Raw genomic sequence first — 16,787 nt, forward strand, 5'->3', positions numbered from 1 at the left:
GAGGTATCTCTAACGCCACCAATCATTTGGCAGTATAGTAGAAGAGGAAATAAGGGGAGTGCACGTGTTATGGGGAGTGTGGTTGCTAGAGTTGGGACCCACAATTAGTTAGTTTGTGGGAAAAGAGGTTTAAATAGTGAAAGGGAGGTTAACGAGTGGGGATGAGAGTTTTGTTAATCATTTGTCTACATCCTTGAAAGGTAGGAGAGGCAACGAGGGAGGGTAATTCTTTCTTTGTTCTTCTTTACCAATTACTTTATGTTTAGGGATTGCTAATCTATCAATCATGTGTACTTGTTATGATATTTTCCTTGAATAAGATTCATCTCCATTCCGAAGTTCTATCATATTGGTACCAAAGCATCTTAACCTGGGAAAGGAGAAGAGAATGGCACATACGTTCGATCAGGAAATTTCTAGTATGAGAGTAGAGTTGCACAAATTACTGGCTATTGAAGAAAATCTTGGTTCATTAGCAAAGAATATTGAAATGTAGGGAACACGGGCGAAGAAGCAACAGCAATTGTTGATGATGTACGTAGAAAGAGTTTTGAAAGGAAAATTGAATATGTCTAGGAAATTGGAGGAATCTTCGAGTAAGGGAAAAAAAATTGGGAGCAACGTTGAAGGAGGCGATACGACGACGAATGAAATCAAATCTGAAGGAAGCAATATTCCTAATGATCATAGCAAGTTCAAGAAGGTTGAGATGCCAATATTCAGCGGCCATTATCCAGATTCTTGGTTGTTTCAAGTGGATCGTTATTTTCAAATTCATAAGCTGACAGATACGGAGAAGATGATCGTGGTGGATGTTATTAGTTTTGACGGAACAGCTTTGGATTGGTGCCAATCGCAAGAAGAACAAGATCCTTTCAAGGATTGGCAAGATTTGAAACAGAGATTGATGATCCGTTTTAGATCGGTGAGCGAAGGATCAATCTACAGAAAATTCTTAGCAATTAGGCAAGAAATAACGGTGGAAGAATATCGGAATTTATTCGATAAATTGGTTGTGTCGCTACCACAGTTGCCAAAGGAGGTGTTGGAAGAGACGTTCATGAACGGGCCGAGTCCATGGATCAAGGCTGAGGTAGAGTGCTAGGAACCGGTTGGTCTTGCGCAAATGATAAAACTAGCCCAACGCGTAAAGAACCGTGAGATAATGAGGAGGGAAGCAGGTGTGGGCAGTCTAACAGAAGGTAATGCCCAAATACATTTACCTTTTAATAAACCTAACATTTCGCAACAAATTAGGAGAAAATTTTTTGATATGCAAGATTACGTTGAGAGGAGCGAGAACATTGGGGAATCAGCGTAAAGGTCCGGCGAAATGTGTGATGGATGCGGAATTTCAGGCTCGGAGAGATAAGAGACTATGTTTTAGGTGTGATGAACGTTATTATGCTGGACATCAGTGCAAAATTAAGGAGCAGAGAGAGTTTAGGGTTTTGGTGGTTGAGGAGAATGGCAAAGAAATCGAGATAATCGAAGGAGATGATCAGCATGAGGAAAAAGAGTTGAAAGTAGAAAAAGAATTGAAAGTACTGGAAATTGAAAGTGAATTGAAGCCAGTAGTCAAACTCTCAATTAACTTCATGGTTGGGTTGACTAATCCAGGCACAATGAAGTTGAAAGGGAGAATCAAAGAAGAATTGGTGATTATTTTAATCGATTTCAATGCAACGCACAATTTTATTTCAGAAAAGTTAGTGTCATAGTTGAAGTTACCTACAACGGAAAACTTCGAATTACGGAGTAATACCGGCTCGGGTTCAACGGTGAAGAGGAGTACGTGACGAAGTTGAGCTTGTGATTGGTGAATGGAAAATAAAGGATAGCTTCTTATCATTGGAACCAGGCAGAGTCGATGTGATTCTAGGAATTCAATGGTTACACTCCTTGGGTGTAACAGAGATGGATTGGCGAAATTTAACAATAACATTTAATCAAAATGACCGAGTGTGGTGTTGAAGGGTGACCCCAGCTTAACCAAAGCCAGAGTAACTTTGAAGAGCTTGATGAAGTCGTGGTCATCTTCAGATCAGGGATTCTTGGTTGAGTGCAGAGTGATGGAAGGGGGAATGTCATTGGCAGAGTTATACGGGGTTGACGAAGTCCTTATAGTGGTAGAATCAATACCTGCATTGTTATCAAAGATTGATAATGTATTTGAATGGCCAGAAGAACTCCGGCCAAGAAGAAGCATAGAACATCACATTTGAAGGTGGGAACTAACCCTATAAATGTTTGCCCACGATACGCCTACCATCAGAAAGAGGAGATGGAGAAACTGGTAGACAAAATGTTAGCCTCAAGAGTCATAAGGCCAAGTACGAGCCCATACTCTAGCCTAGTTTTTCTGGTGAGAAGAAGGATCGTAGTTGGAGATTCTCCGTAGACTACCGTGCTCTAAATAATGTGACAATACCCGACAAGTTTCCAATCTAGTGATCAAAGAATATTTGATGAGTTGAATGGAGCCAGCATGTTTTCGAAGATTGATCTAAAGTCCGGTTATCATCAAATGCAAATGAATCCAAGAAATGTGGAGAAAACGGCTTGTAGAACCCATGAAGGACATTATGAATTTCTGATAATGCCCTTTGGGTTGACAAATTTCAATCTTTGATGAATACTATTTTTAAGTCATACTTGAGGAGATTCGCACGGGTGTTTTTTGATGACATACTGATCTAGGGCCAGAACTTGGGGGATCATTTGAAAGAGAGTTAATGGCAGTGGGTTGTTCAAAGGTGGGCGTATCTGTTGGGGAGGAAATTCGTAGTTAAAACTGATCAATGATCATTGATATGTATGGTGGAACAAGTTATTCAACCTCGGCATCAAAAATGGATTGCTAAGTTGTTGGGTTATACTTTTGAGGTAGTTGACAAACCATGCCTAGAGAGTACGACTGCAGATGCATTTCTAGAATTCCTCCTACGATGCATTTGTGCCAATTGACAGCTCCTGCATTATTAGATTTGCTGGTAATCAAAGAGGAAGTGGAGAAAAACATAAAATTGAAGGAAATCATTGAGAAGTTACAAAATGAAGAAGATGTGGCGGATTACTCCCTGCAGCAAAGAATTTTGAAGTATAAAAATAGTGGTGATATCTAAGTCATCGACTTTTTTATCAATTATACTCCACACTTATCACAACTCAGTGTTGGGTAGACATTCAGGATATTTGAGAACTTATAAACGTTTGACAGGAGAGCTGTATTGGGAAGGTATGAAGGGGGACGTGAAGAAATATTGCGAGGAATGTGTAGTGTGCCAACATAATAAGACCTTGGCTTTATCTCCAACAGGTTTATTGGTGCCTTTGGAAATCTCGGATACGTGTGGAGAGGTATCTCAATGGATTTCATTGATTGATTACCAAAAGCAACTAGTTTTGATGTGATTTTTGTGGTGGTAGACAGACTTAGTAAATATGCTCATTTTCTGCCCTTAAAACATCTGTATACAGCGAAATCTGTGGTTGAGGTTTTCGTCAAAGAGGTAGTGCAATTACATGGGTATCCAAGATCCATAGTTTCTAATCGAGACAAGGTCTTTTTCAGTAATTTTTGGCATGAGATGTTCAGACTTTCGATTACTAAATTGAATCGAAGTTCAGCCTACCATCCGCAATCTAACAGCCAATCTGAGCTGGTGAACCAAAGTGTGGAAGCATACCTTCACTGTTTTTGTGGAGAAAGGCCGAGAGAGTGGGTTTCTTGGTTGCATTGGGAGGAATATTGGTATAATATCACTTTTCAGATTTCTATTGGCATTACTCCATTTCAGGCAGTGTGCCTCCTCCTTTGATATACTATGGTGATTCGGAACTCCTAATTCTACCCTTAACCAGCAACTCAAAGAAAGGGATGTGGCCTTAGGCGTTCTCAAGGAGCACTTGCAAATTGCATAAGAAAAGATGAAAAAGTGCACCAATAAGAAATGGCAACATGTTGAATTTTAGGTGGGGGAGTTAGTATTTTTTAAGATTTGTCCCTATCCTCAAGTGTCTTTGCGGAAGAGGAGAAATGAAAAATTATCACCAAAATTTTTCGAGTCTTATCCAGTGCTGGAAAGGATTCGCCCCATGGCGTACAAGCTAGAACTTCTCCCAGATGCTTCCATTCATTCTGTTTTCCATGTGTCACAGTAGAAAGGTGTGTTGGGACAGCATACAGAGGTACATCAGTTAGTTCTTTTATGTCAAATCATGAATGGATAGCTAAACCTAAAGAAGTGTATGGATATGGAAAGAATCCTACAACTGGAGTGTGGAAGTATTGATCAGTTGGAAGGGACTAATACCACATGCAACAATTTCCAGATTTCCACCTTGAAGACAAGATGATCTTGGAGGAATGTTGAGCCACCAATCATTTGGCAGTATAGTAGAACAGGAAATAAGGGGAGTGCATGCGTTATGGGGAATGTGGTTGCTAGAGCTGGGACCTACAGTTAGTTTGTTGGAGGGAAGAGAGGTTTAAATAGTGGAAGGGTGGTCTGCGAGTGGGGATGAGAGTTTTATTAATCATTTGTCTGCATCATTGAAAGATAGGAGAGGTAGTGAGGGAGGGTAATTCTTTCTTTGTTCTTGTTTACCAAGTACTTTTTGTTTAGGGATTGCTGATCTATCAATCCTATGTAGTTGTTCTGATATTTTCATTGAATACGATTCATCTCCACTCCTGAGTTCTATCAGTATCCAACAACAATTGAAACAAGGACTTAAACGAAAAACCTTGAGTAGGGTTTGGACTCTAAATATGAACTCCCTGGTTTGAAACTTCAAATACAAACATCCCTTCTCCATGCCTTAAAAATGTAGCTCTTAAGCAGAGAAAGAAGAGAGGCAACCTCCATCGTTTCCCTATTGGACAAATGAGGATGGAACCCAAGAGAAAAGGACACATGGTTCTTAGACTAAATCAAAAGATCCCAAAGCGGAGGGTTATTAAAAGAAGACAAGTGATAGATAAGCAAATAAATAGAACAAAGAGTATGATAGACCACCAATTATTTTATAATATAGTAGGAGAAAAAAGGGAGAAGTTACACGTGCAAAAGAGAAGGGAAGTGGAGAAGGAAGTGAAACCCACCTTGGTGGGGACCACAGTTAGTTACATGGGAGGGAGTTAAAAGGGAAAGAAGGAAGGGAAGATGGGGGTGGTTAATTTTATTCTGGAAGTGAGGGCTGCAGTTTCCTGGAGTTCAGGAATGCAGAAGTGTCAGTTTATTTCAGTCTTATACAATATGTTTTCTGTCTTTTGAAGTTGACTGTTTGTTTTGAATTCTGGTTCTAGTTTGTTTAATTTCTGTGTTGAAGTTTGTGTTTAAGTGTGTTTGAAGACTGTTAAGTGTTGAAACCTTGTTTAAGTTTGAATTGTTAATGAAAATATAGAACACACATCTGCTGTTCTATCATTTTGGTATCAGAGACAGCAAATCTGTGCAGCATTTTCACCATGGCAAAAAGCAAATTGAGGAAAAGTTGGAAACGGTTGATCAAGAGATATCAGGCATTCGGGCAGAGTTACATGGGTTACCATCTATTAGGGAAGATATTTCATCATTGGCAAAGAGCATTGAAAGGCAGGGTGTGCAGGCTGAACAGCCACAGCAGCAACAAACTTTCATGAAATATATTGAGGCAATGATCAAAGGGAAGACGACGGAAGAAGTACCAGAAGGATTGTCAAGTAAAATTCACTGCATGGTCAAGTAAAATTCACAGCATGGTTGATGTCAATGAACCGATGGGGCATGGTTGATGTCAATGAATCGATGGGGATGGAAGGAAAATCTGAGGAAAGACGCACCAAGAGGGAGGGAGATGATTCTGCAGGTGACCGAAGCAAATTTAAGAAAATTGAAATGCCAGCTTTTGTGGGAAATGATCCTGAATCGTGGTTATTTAGGGCGGAGAGATACTCAAGCTTACTAAGTCAAAGAAGATGATGGTGTCCATCATTAGTTTTGATGGAGCAGCCTTGGATTGGTATAGATCTCATGAAGATTGTAATCCGTTCGTTAATTGGGAAGATTTAAAGAGGAGACTACTTGTTCGGTTTCGATCAGGCCGTGAGGGATCAATTCTGGGAAGGTTTTTAACTATTACGGTGGAAAAATACCGGAATTTATTTGATAAGTTAGTGGCACCATTGCCTTTTCTGCAGAAAGTTGTCATAGAAGAAACATTTATGAATGGTTTGAAACCATGGATTAAGGCAGATTTGGAATGCTGGGAACCTGTTGGGCTTGCTCAAATGATGAATTCGTCCCAAAAGATTGAGAACTGAGAAGTGATAAGGGGAGAATCAAGCTTCAAACGTGCAGGGGATGGAAAAATCCAGGTTCATGCCTCTCTAAAACCTCAAATTCCTATGATTTCTAATGATAATAAGTCAGGAGGGACGGTTCCAACGTGGACGATTACACTTCAAGGAGTGGCTAAGGAACCTAATCGACAGGAAGGACCATTAAAACGACTTTTTGATACTGAATTTCAGGCCAAACGTGAGAAAGGACTCTGTTTTTGTTGGGAGGAAAAAAAATTTGCAGGCCACAGGTGTAAAGTGAAAGATCAAAAGGAACTTAGAGTATTAGTTGTTCAGGCAAATGGGGAGGAACTGGAAGTAGTGGAAGAAGAGGATTCAACAATGGAAGCCGAGATACAGAAAAATGAAGTTGGGAAGCAGAATGAACAAGTGATCGAATTATCATTAAATTCGGTGGTGGGATTAACAAACCCTGGAACAATGAAAATTAAAGCATGATTCGAGGAAGGGCAGTAGTAGTGTTGATAGACTAGAGCACAACACATAATTTTATCTCTGACAAGTTAGTAACTCAGTTGCTGTTGTCGTTGGAAGAAACATCTGATTATGGGGTTATTTTGGATTCCGGATCTATTGTGAAAGGGAAGGGAATTTGTAACCATGTGGAACTGCTGCTGGGTGACTGGAAGATTGTGGATAATTTCCTGCCATTAGAATTGGGAGGAGTGGATGTAATTCTTGGTATGCAATGGCTCATACGTTGGTAGTCACCGAAGTCGATTGGCGAAAACTTACTTTAACGTTCATACAAAATGAGAAGAAGGTTGTGTTAAGGGGAGATCTGAGTCATACGAAGGCTAGCATAAGTTTGAAGCACATGATGAAGACATGGACAGAATGTGATCAGAGGTTTCTGATTAAGTGTAGAGCTTTGGAAGGTGGAATAGCGTTTGCAAAATTGTATGGGATTGATGCAGTACCTACCATTCATGAATCTATACCAGCCGTGTTAGCTAAATATGAAGAAGTTCTTTATTGGTCTGGATAGTTGCCACCACATCGAGCCATTGAACATCATATACACCTTAAGAAGGGGACTAATCCGGTCAATGTCCGGCCTTATAGATATGCATATCAACAAAAGGAGGAGAGGGAATGATTGATTGATGAAATGATGGCACCTGATATTATTAAGCCAAGTACTAGACCATATTCAAGCCCGGTTTTGTTGGTGAAGAAAAAAGATGGAAGTTGGCAATTTTGTGTAGATTACAGTGCGCTGAATAGGGTGACCATTCCTGACAAGTTTCCTATTCCAGTAATAGAGGAATTGTTTGATGAACTTAGTGGGGCTAGTATGTTTTCGAAGATTGATCTCAAGGCGGGATATCATCAAATTAGAATGTGTAAAGAAGATGTGGAGAAAACAGTTTTTCGGACTCATGAGGGGCATTGTGAGTTCCTTGTCATGCCTTTTGGGCTCACTAATGCACCATCAACATTTCAAGCTTTGATGAATAGTATCTTTAAGCCTTACCTACGCAAGTTTGTCTTAGTCTTTTTTTTATAATATTTTAATTTACGGTAGGAGTTTGGAGGAACATCTTCAACACTTAGAATTGGTGTTAGAGGTGTTACAAGAGAATGAATTATATGCTAATACGAAAAAGTGTGAGTTTGCCAAAACGAAAGTGGAGTATCTTAGCCATATAATTTCAGGCAAGGGAGTAGAGGTTGATCCCGAGAAGATTAGATCTATCAAAGAATGGCCCGTGCCTACTAATGTCCATGAAGTTTGTGGATTTCTTGGATTGACGGGTTACTACCGAAGATTTGTAAGGAATTATGGAAGTGTGGCTGCTCCTTTGACTCAACTGTTGAAGAAAGGACCTTATGAGTGGATTGCTGCAGCTCACGAAGCTTTTGAGAAGTTAAAGGTGGCTATGATGACTGTCCCAATATTAGCACTGCCAAATTTTTCTTTGCCATTTAAAATAGAGACTGATGCTTCAGGATATGGGGTAGGTGCGTCAGACATTAGCTACGAGGGATCATGCTAAACCTGTTTATGAATAGGAATTAATGGTTGTAGTGTTGGCTGTCATTGGAGGCCTTATCTTTTGGTAGGAGGTTTGTAATGAAAACTGACCAACAATCGTTGAAGTTTTTGTTGGAACAAAGGGTTATCCAACCTCAACATCAGAGGTGGGTAGCTAAGCTCCTTGGCTACAACTTTGATGTAGTATATAAACTAGGTCTTGAGATCAAAGCAGCTGATGCCTTGTCACGTGTTTCTCCTACTGCACATCTTAATCAACTCAATGCTTCATCATTGTTGGATGTATCGATTCTTAAATCAGAGGTAGATGGGGATGAGAAGTTGAAGGAAATTGTGGCCAAGCTTGAGAAAGGAGAAGACGTTGCTGGTTTCACTATGCAAAATCGTGTGCTCAAGTATAAGGGGCGACAGGTAATTTCCAAAAATTCAATCTTATTGCCCACAATTCTTCATACTTATCATGATTCGGTATTTGGTGAGCATTCGGGATATTTGCGGACTTATAGAAGATTGATGATAGGTAGGTGAGTTGTAATGGTAAGGAATGAAGGCTGATGTACATAAGTATTGTGATGAATGTGTGACATGTCAATGCAACAAAACACTAGCCTTATCTCCTACAGGTTTACTCATGCCAAATTCCAGATACAATTTGGAGTGAGATATCTATGGATTTTATTGATGGTCTACCAAAATCTAAAGGACATGAGATCATAATGGTTGTTGTCGATAGGCTGAGTAAGTATGTTCACTTTATTGCTTTGAAACATCCTTACATTGCAAAGACCGTGGATGATGCTTTTGTTAAAGAGGTAGTTAAGTTACATGGCTATCCTCAATCTATAGTTTCTGATCCTGACAAAATCTTTTTTAGTCATTTTTGGCAAGAGATGTTTCAGCTGTCAGGTACAAAACTGAGCAGAAGTATAGCTTATCGTCCTCAATCTGATGGACAGACAGAGGTGGTCAATAGAGGAGTGGAAGCTTATTTGCGTTGTTTTTGTGGTGAGAGACCGAAGGAATGGTTGCGTTGGTCGCATTGGACCGAGTATTGGTATAATACTACACACCAACAGTCAATTGGTATCAATCCTTTTCAAGCAGTGTATGGTCGTCTTCCTCCACCGCTAATCTATTATGGAGATGAGGAAACCCCTAATTCTATGTTGGATCGACAATTGCAAGATAGAGATGTTATTTTGGGCATATGGGCATATTGAAGGAGCATTTTCGGGTTGCACAAGATAGAATGAAGAAGTATGCTGATTAGAAGCGACGACATGTCGAGTTTCAAGAAGGTGATATGGTGTTTCTTAAGCTTCGACCATATAGATAGGTTTCCGTGAGGAAGAAGCGGAATGAAAAGCTGTCACCTAAATTTTTTGGGTCATTCAAGGTGATTGCACACATAGGACCAGTTGCCTATAAACTCGAATTACCTTCTACAGCTACCATTCATCCAGTATTCCATGTCTCCCAGCTCAAGAAGGTGGTCGGCAATCATACGGATGTGCATCCACTAGTTCCTGTCTTGACAGAAAATGTGGAATGGGTGGCAATTCCTGCAAATATTTTTGGTTATCAGCAACACCCTTCTACAAAGGAATGGGAGATGCTTATTGGTTGGCAAGGACTTCCACCTCATGAAGCTACATGGGAGAATTGTGCTGATTTCGCCCAACAATTTCCTCATTTCCACCTTGAGGGCAAGGTGACTTTGGAGAGGGGGAGTAATGATAGACCACCAATTATTTTGCAATATAATAGGGGAAAAAAGGGAGAAGTTACACGTGCAAAAGAGAAGGGAAGTGGAGAAGGAAGTGGAAACCACCTTGGTGGGGACCACAGTTAGTTACATGGGAGGGAGTTAAAAGGGAAAGAAGGAAGGGAAGATGGGGGTGGTTAATTTTATTCTGGAAGTGAGGGCTGCAGTTTCCTGGAGTTCAGGAATGCAGAAGTGTCAGTTTATTTCAGTCTTATACAATTTGTTTTCTGTCTTTTGAAGTTGACTGTTTGTTTTGAATTCTGGTTCTAGTTTGTTTAATTTCTGTGTTGAAGTTTGTGTTTAAGTGTGTTTGAAGACTGTTAAGTGTTGAAACCTTGTTTAAGTCTGAATTGTTAATGAAAATATAGAACACACATCTGGATCGTTCTATCAGAGTACTATCCCCCACCCTATTGATCCTCCCGAAAAAACCGTATCTTGAATCATCATCATATTAAGACCAAAGTTTATTATTTTTATATTCATTAATTTCCCATGAATATCGCTTTTGTTGTTCATTGTCAAAGTCAGTTTGTTGCTAGACCCAAGACCATTTACATGCTGTGTTCATCATTTGCTTTTGTCTCTTAAGTGTAATCTTGTCGAAGAATACTCCTTCAAAAGCTTCTGCCTCATCTGTCAACTTTAGGCTGTGCTGTTGATTTGGATGTTCACCTCGCTCTGTGTCATTTTATGACTGGTTTCTGGCCTTTCCTAGGTGTCTAGGTGATGTTCTTGTTTTGTGAGAAGTAAAAAGATAGCTTCAGTTGGTGAACTAATGAATTGGAATGAATTGCAGTCAAATGCTCTCCAGTTTTTTGGGTTCCTTTGTCAGTGTCAAAGCTTATCTGTTAGTTTTCTCAAACTTTTTATTAATTAGTTCTCCTTTAGAGCTTGCTGATAGATTCACCAAGGTTCTTCTCACTGTAGTGAATTGTTTTTTCTTTATTACGGATGATAAGAGGCTTTTGGAATTCATTCCGATATGGAGGATGGAGTATTAGTGCTGTTATAGTATTGTTATTTGGTTATTAGTCAGTTAGCTTTAGATAACAGGTTTGCCAGTATTAATTAGAGTATGACTCGTACATACATACACATATACAAATAAATAATGTATAATGGAAGAACCATGGGAATTTTCTTCAATTTATTGAGGATAGATTTAAGAGGACCCTTAACCAAGCCCCAAGAATGTCCTGTTTTAAATAATCAACATATTTACATAAATAATAATAAATCACATTATTTAACTATTCAGATAAAATTAGTCGATAGTTATAAATTTGAAGTGGATAATCAATTTTTATTCGTTTCAAGAGCAAGAGAAGTGAAAGGAAGAAAAGACATTTCAAATTACCGTCAATGAAGAAGAACGTCTACAAATTAAACAAAATACCACATGGACTTAGGGTATCCATCTCATTGATGAAAAAAAAACCATTATCCATGAACGAATAAAAAAGTCGAAAATCATACAAACAGCAGCGTATGGAGAAAGAAATCGAATTCGTTGAAACTGAGAATTACAAACCTCAAGAGCAAGAGAATTGCTCAAGAAGTAGACCAAGCCATTAAGTGCAGCGAACATGGAGCACTCCACCATGGCCAGTGTTTTCTTATAGACAACTCCATTTTCGGACAAGTCGTCCAAATCCGACAAAGTAATGGAATTTTGGCCCTCGTAGCTATAAACTTCGACCAAAGAATTCGAAAATCTAGTGGACTTGGCACTCGATTTAGAAGCAAAGGAGGATGGAACAGAGAGGGAGACGGATTGAAAGCTGATTAATCTGAGTGTGGAAGAGATTTTAAGAAAAGAAAGATGGAGATTGCCAGTCGGTGTCGGTGTTGGTGTTGGTGTTGGTGTTGGTGGGAAAATGCATGATGGTGAAGAGGATGAATAAAGCTTCCCAGAAATCATGGGAGAAAGAACAATAGAGGAGTAAATGAAAAAGATAAAAAGGAGAAGAAAAAGGTTGAGATTGTAAGGGAATTGCACGGCCTTAGGTTCAACCACTTCCCTTGAGATCGTAGGTAATGCGTGTTTCTGTGAACCAAATTATGAGGTCGAAAGTATGTGTAAGTATGATATTGACATTTATATATCCTAGGCACATATATGTTTATGTTTAGGTTGGGCTAAATTTAAAGGTTAATAGAATTAAATATTCATGAAAAAAAAGTTACAATAATTAAATTAAAATATAAGAATTTAAATGTAAGATTTGCATAATCAAAAAAGAATTTCTTTATCAACAATATTTTCTTTTGTATAATTTGAAGGTAATTTATTGTCACCTATAGGTTTTATCCAAACTTTTTATTGTTTTTATTTAAATTTCTCTAGATAATGAAATATAAAGTTGTCAATGAGAAAACACATTTTTCAGGAAGATATATTCCAACATTAGGAACTGTCATTACAAAACATAAATGAATGAGGAATTATTTTCTCGTGAACTTAAATGGATATTCATAGTCATTTAGTGGGGCTGAAAGGTATTCTTGGAAGAAAAACTTGTTTCCGATCACTCATTGTTATTTCAGCATGTATAATATTTTTGTTAAATGATCGACATACTAATCTTGTCTCATTACATAATGCATTTGATGGATCCAAATTTCTTAATAACAACATTGTTAGAAAAAAAAAATCAAGGAAGTCTTTTACATAGTAAATAAAAATGTTACAAAAACTTTTCAACTTTCAAGTCTTTAAATTTGTATTGTTAATTAGAATTAATAAGATATTTAATTTTTAAATAATTTCTAAAATGTAAATGAAAAATTATTTGCATTATAACTCTTCACATTTCTGGGTTTGGGCAGAAACTGCCGACCAAAGTCGAAAAGAGAAGTTCGAGAACGGAAGGGGCAGCGTTTGTGGTCGACGAAGAAGCTTGAATAGAGGAGATTGGGAACGAGCGGCGATCAGACTTCGCGTGAGTACAGCGAACGAAGGGGTGTGCAGCCGTGAGGGCTAGGCTCCAACCGCGGCAGAGTTGACGGTGGAGCTGAACTGAAAATGAAAGGAAGAATAGGCGGTGGCGACGAGATCTGTGGTGTGCGGCTTGCGGTGTGGCAGACGAAGAAGTGGCGACTGGTTGGGAAGAAGAGGTAAACGAAAAGATGGGGGGAAGGGGTTGTGTGGCGCGCGGGAGAGAAGAGAAAAATAAATTTAGGTTAAAAATTAAATTTTAAAAATAAAATAAAATATAATAATAATAATAATTAATTTTAATATTTAAAATAATATAATAATAAATTTTATATTATATTATTTTATATTATATCATATTATTAAAACTTTATAACTTTTTTTTTCTTTTTCTTTTCTCCTCTAAACCTAATTAACTTTAACACCCAAAAATTTTTAAATCCTCAAAAATTAGTATAAATCGTTGAAATTACCTCAAAATTTTGGGGCGTTATATTCTTCTCTCCTTAAGGAACTTTCGTCCTCAAAAGTTCTATTCCTCGAATAACTCTGGATAGAGAGCCTTCATGTCATCTTCTCTTTCCTACGTGGCCTCTTCAACTTTGTGATTCCACCATAATATTTTAACTAAAGGGATCCCTATGTTTCCCAGCATCTTTACCTTTCTAGCCAATATCTCAACTGGTTGTTCTGTATAACTCAAATTGTCATCAATCTCTAATGGCTTGTAATCTACTACATGGGATGGATCTGACACGTATTTTCTCAATGTAAAAACATGGAATACATCATGAACTGCCGAGAGCGATGGCGGCAACGTCAAACGATACACCATAGGGCCAATTCGCTTCAGAATCTCAAACGGTCCAACAAAATGAGGACTCAACTTTCCTTTCTTTTCAAATCGTAAGACACCTTTCATAGGTGCTACTTTCAAGAACACTTTGTCTCCCACATCAAACTCAAGATCTTTTCGTCTCACATCAGCATAACTCTTTTGTCTACTACGTACGGTCTGCATACGTGCTCTAATTTTCTATATCGTTTCGTTAGTAGACTGAACTAACTCAGAACCCATCAATCTCTGCTCACCAACCTCATCCCAGTAAACAGGGGATCTACAACATTTGCCATACAGGGCCTCAAACGGTATCATGCCAATGGTAGCCTGAAAATTGTTATTATAAGCAAATTCCATCAAATGCAAGTGAGAATTCCAACTACTTGGAAATTCTAATGTGCAAGCGCGCAACATATCCTCTAAAACTTGATTCAGACGCTCAGTCTGACCATCAGTCTGTGGGTGGAAGCTGTACTAAAGTCTAACCTTGTGTCCATATCAGCCTGTAAACCCTTCCAGAACTTGGAAGTGAAACAGACATCTCTATCAGAAACAATCGACACTGGCACTCCATGCAGTCTCACTATCTCAGTCAAGTACATTCGTCTTGCCTGGATGATACAATATCTCACAATCGTAATCCTTTACTAATTCAAGCCATCTTCGCTGTCTCATATTCAACTCCTTCATAGTGAAAAAGTATTTCAAGGTTTTATGATCCGTAAAGATCTGTATCTTTTCACCATACAAGTAATGTCTCCATATCTTCAGTGCAAAAACTACTGCTGCCAACTCTAAATCATGGGTAGGGTAATTCTGCTCATGACTCTTCAACTGACGAGAAGCATAAGCGACTACCTTACCTTGCTGCATCAAAACACAACCCAAACCTTTCTTAGAAGCATCACTGTAAATTACAAAACTTCCTGAACCATGGTATAGTAAGAACTGGTGCAGTAATGAGCTTTTGTTTAAGGTTTTGAAAACTATCCTTACAGGCCTTGCTCCAAACAGATAGAGCTCCCTTCCTAGTCAACTGAGTAAGAGGAGTAGCTATACGGGAGAAGTCCTCCACAAACCGTCGGTAATAGCCTGTTAAACCCAGAAAACTACGAACTTCACTAATTGTGGAAGGTCGGGACCAACTGGTAACTGCCTCTATCTTAGCTGGATCCATAGAAACACCAGCTTTAGAAACCACATGGCCTAGAAAAGATACCTGCTTCAACTAAAACTCACATTTTGAAAACTTTGCATACAATTTATTAGCTCGAAGGGTTTCTAGAACCATGCGTAAATGCTTCTCTTGCTCTGCCTCTATCTTGGAATATGTCAAAATATCATCAATAAACACAATCACAAAAGTATCTAAGAAATCCCTAAACACTCTATTCATCAAATCCATAAACACTGTTGGGGCATTCGTCAAACCAAAGGACATCACAATAAACTCATAATGCCCATATCTGGAACGAAAGGCTGTTTCGGTATATCACTATTCTTAATCCTCAACTGATGATATCCTGACCGGAGGTCAATCTTAGAGAACACTGTAGCTCCCTATAACTGGTTAAACAGATCATCGATCCTGGGCAAAGGATATTTTTTCTTAACAGTTACCTTATTCAACTCTCTGTAATAAATACATAAGCACATCGACCCATCCTTCTTTTTAACAAACAAAACTGGTGCACTCCAAGGTGACACACTCGGTCCAATGAAGCCTTTGTCAAGCAACTCCTGTAACTACACTTTCAGCTCTTTCAACTCTGTTGAGGCCATTATGTATGGAGCTCTAGATATAGGAACAGTACCAGGTTCCAGCTCAATAGCAAAATCAATCTCTCTGTGAGGAGGTAATCCTAGAAGTTCTTCGAGAAAAACATATGGATAGTCCCTCACCACTGGTTCCGATGACAACGACACATAAACCTCTCTAGTATCTACCACACTATCCAAGATACTCAAAGTTCCCCGGTTAAGCAGTTTTCTGGCCTTCATAGCTGAGATTACCTTAGGCAACGACCTTGATCCTTCCCCTTTAGACTTAAAGTTGGCCATCAAGGAAGGTTTAAACGCTACCTCCTTACGAGAACAATCTATATTAGCATGGTTAGCAGCTAGCCAATCCATACCCAGAATTACATCAAAATCGTACATATCCAGGACTAACAACGTTACTCCTATTACATGTCCTGCTATCTCAATCAGGCATGCCTTTATCTTTTCTTTCGACAACATAATCTCCCCAGAAGGAGTAGATACTGATAAAACATAGTCTAGGGGCTCTACCTCTAAGCGTGCGTGCAACACAAATGCAGAAGAGATAAATGAATGCGACGAACCAGAATCAAACAGAACTAAGGCATAATGCCCTAACACTAGAAGCGTACCTGTCACTACGGTACCTGCTCTCTCAGCCTCAGACTTATTCATAGCAAAGACTTTACCCTGCTGTGGAGCACCTACTCCCAAATTCTATGCAATCTTGGTAAGTCTCATCAGGCATCTTTCAGTTGTATGCCCTTCTTGCTTACACTTGAAACAAGTCCTGGTCCCAAACAAACAACGACCAAGATGGTGCTTCCCACAAGTGGTACATAAAGGCCTCCATCTGGCAACTTCCCCTGCCTCAAAAGGTTTCTGCTGGAAGCGACGAAGATCTCCACCTGATCTAAAGTTTCGCTGCGGCATTAAAATAGGTTACTGCTCAGCCTTCTTTTTTTGTCTTGAAGTCGACCCTCTTCTTGCGATCTTGGACGAGTTAGCCCTCTCTTGTAAACTGAGATCCACTGTCAGGCGCAGTGCATCAGCATGGGTGGCTGGTCGAAAGGCTCGAACGAGACCCTGGATATCAAGCCTGCAAGGTATACTACCCCATAGATAAAGCTAACC

At 39.1% G+C, this 16,787-nt stretch overlaps 1 protein-coding gene across 15 annotated transcripts in view; it reads right to left on the minus strand.

Annotated features, from left to right (window-relative positions):
* Window positions 1–12,182, minus strand: part of LOC103488678 (uncharacterized) — a 35,135-nt gene extending 22,953 nt beyond the window's left edge. For 13 of the 15 annotated variants that reach the window (XM_051082979.1, XM_051082981.1, XM_051082987.1 and 10 more), the window contains exon 1: window positions 11,645–12,173. In XM_051082979.1, the coding sequence (XP_050938936.1) occupies window positions 11,645–12,034 (390 nt within the window). In that variant the 5' untranslated portion in view covers window positions 12,035–12,173. Of the gene's footprint in view, window positions 1–11,644 lie in introns of all 15 variants that reach the window. The other 2 variants (XM_017044657.2, XM_017044651.2) reach the window with 2 other exon arrangements.
* Window positions 12,183–16,787: the final 4,605 nt, after the last annotated feature.

The sequence above is a fragment of the Cucumis melo genome, chromosome 3 (assembly GCF_025177605.1).
Source record: "Cucumis melo cultivar AY chromosome 3, USDA_Cmelo_AY_1.0, whole genome shotgun sequence".
Lineage (NCBI taxonomy): Eukaryota > Viridiplantae > Streptophyta > Magnoliopsida > Cucurbitales > Cucurbitaceae > Cucumis > Cucumis melo.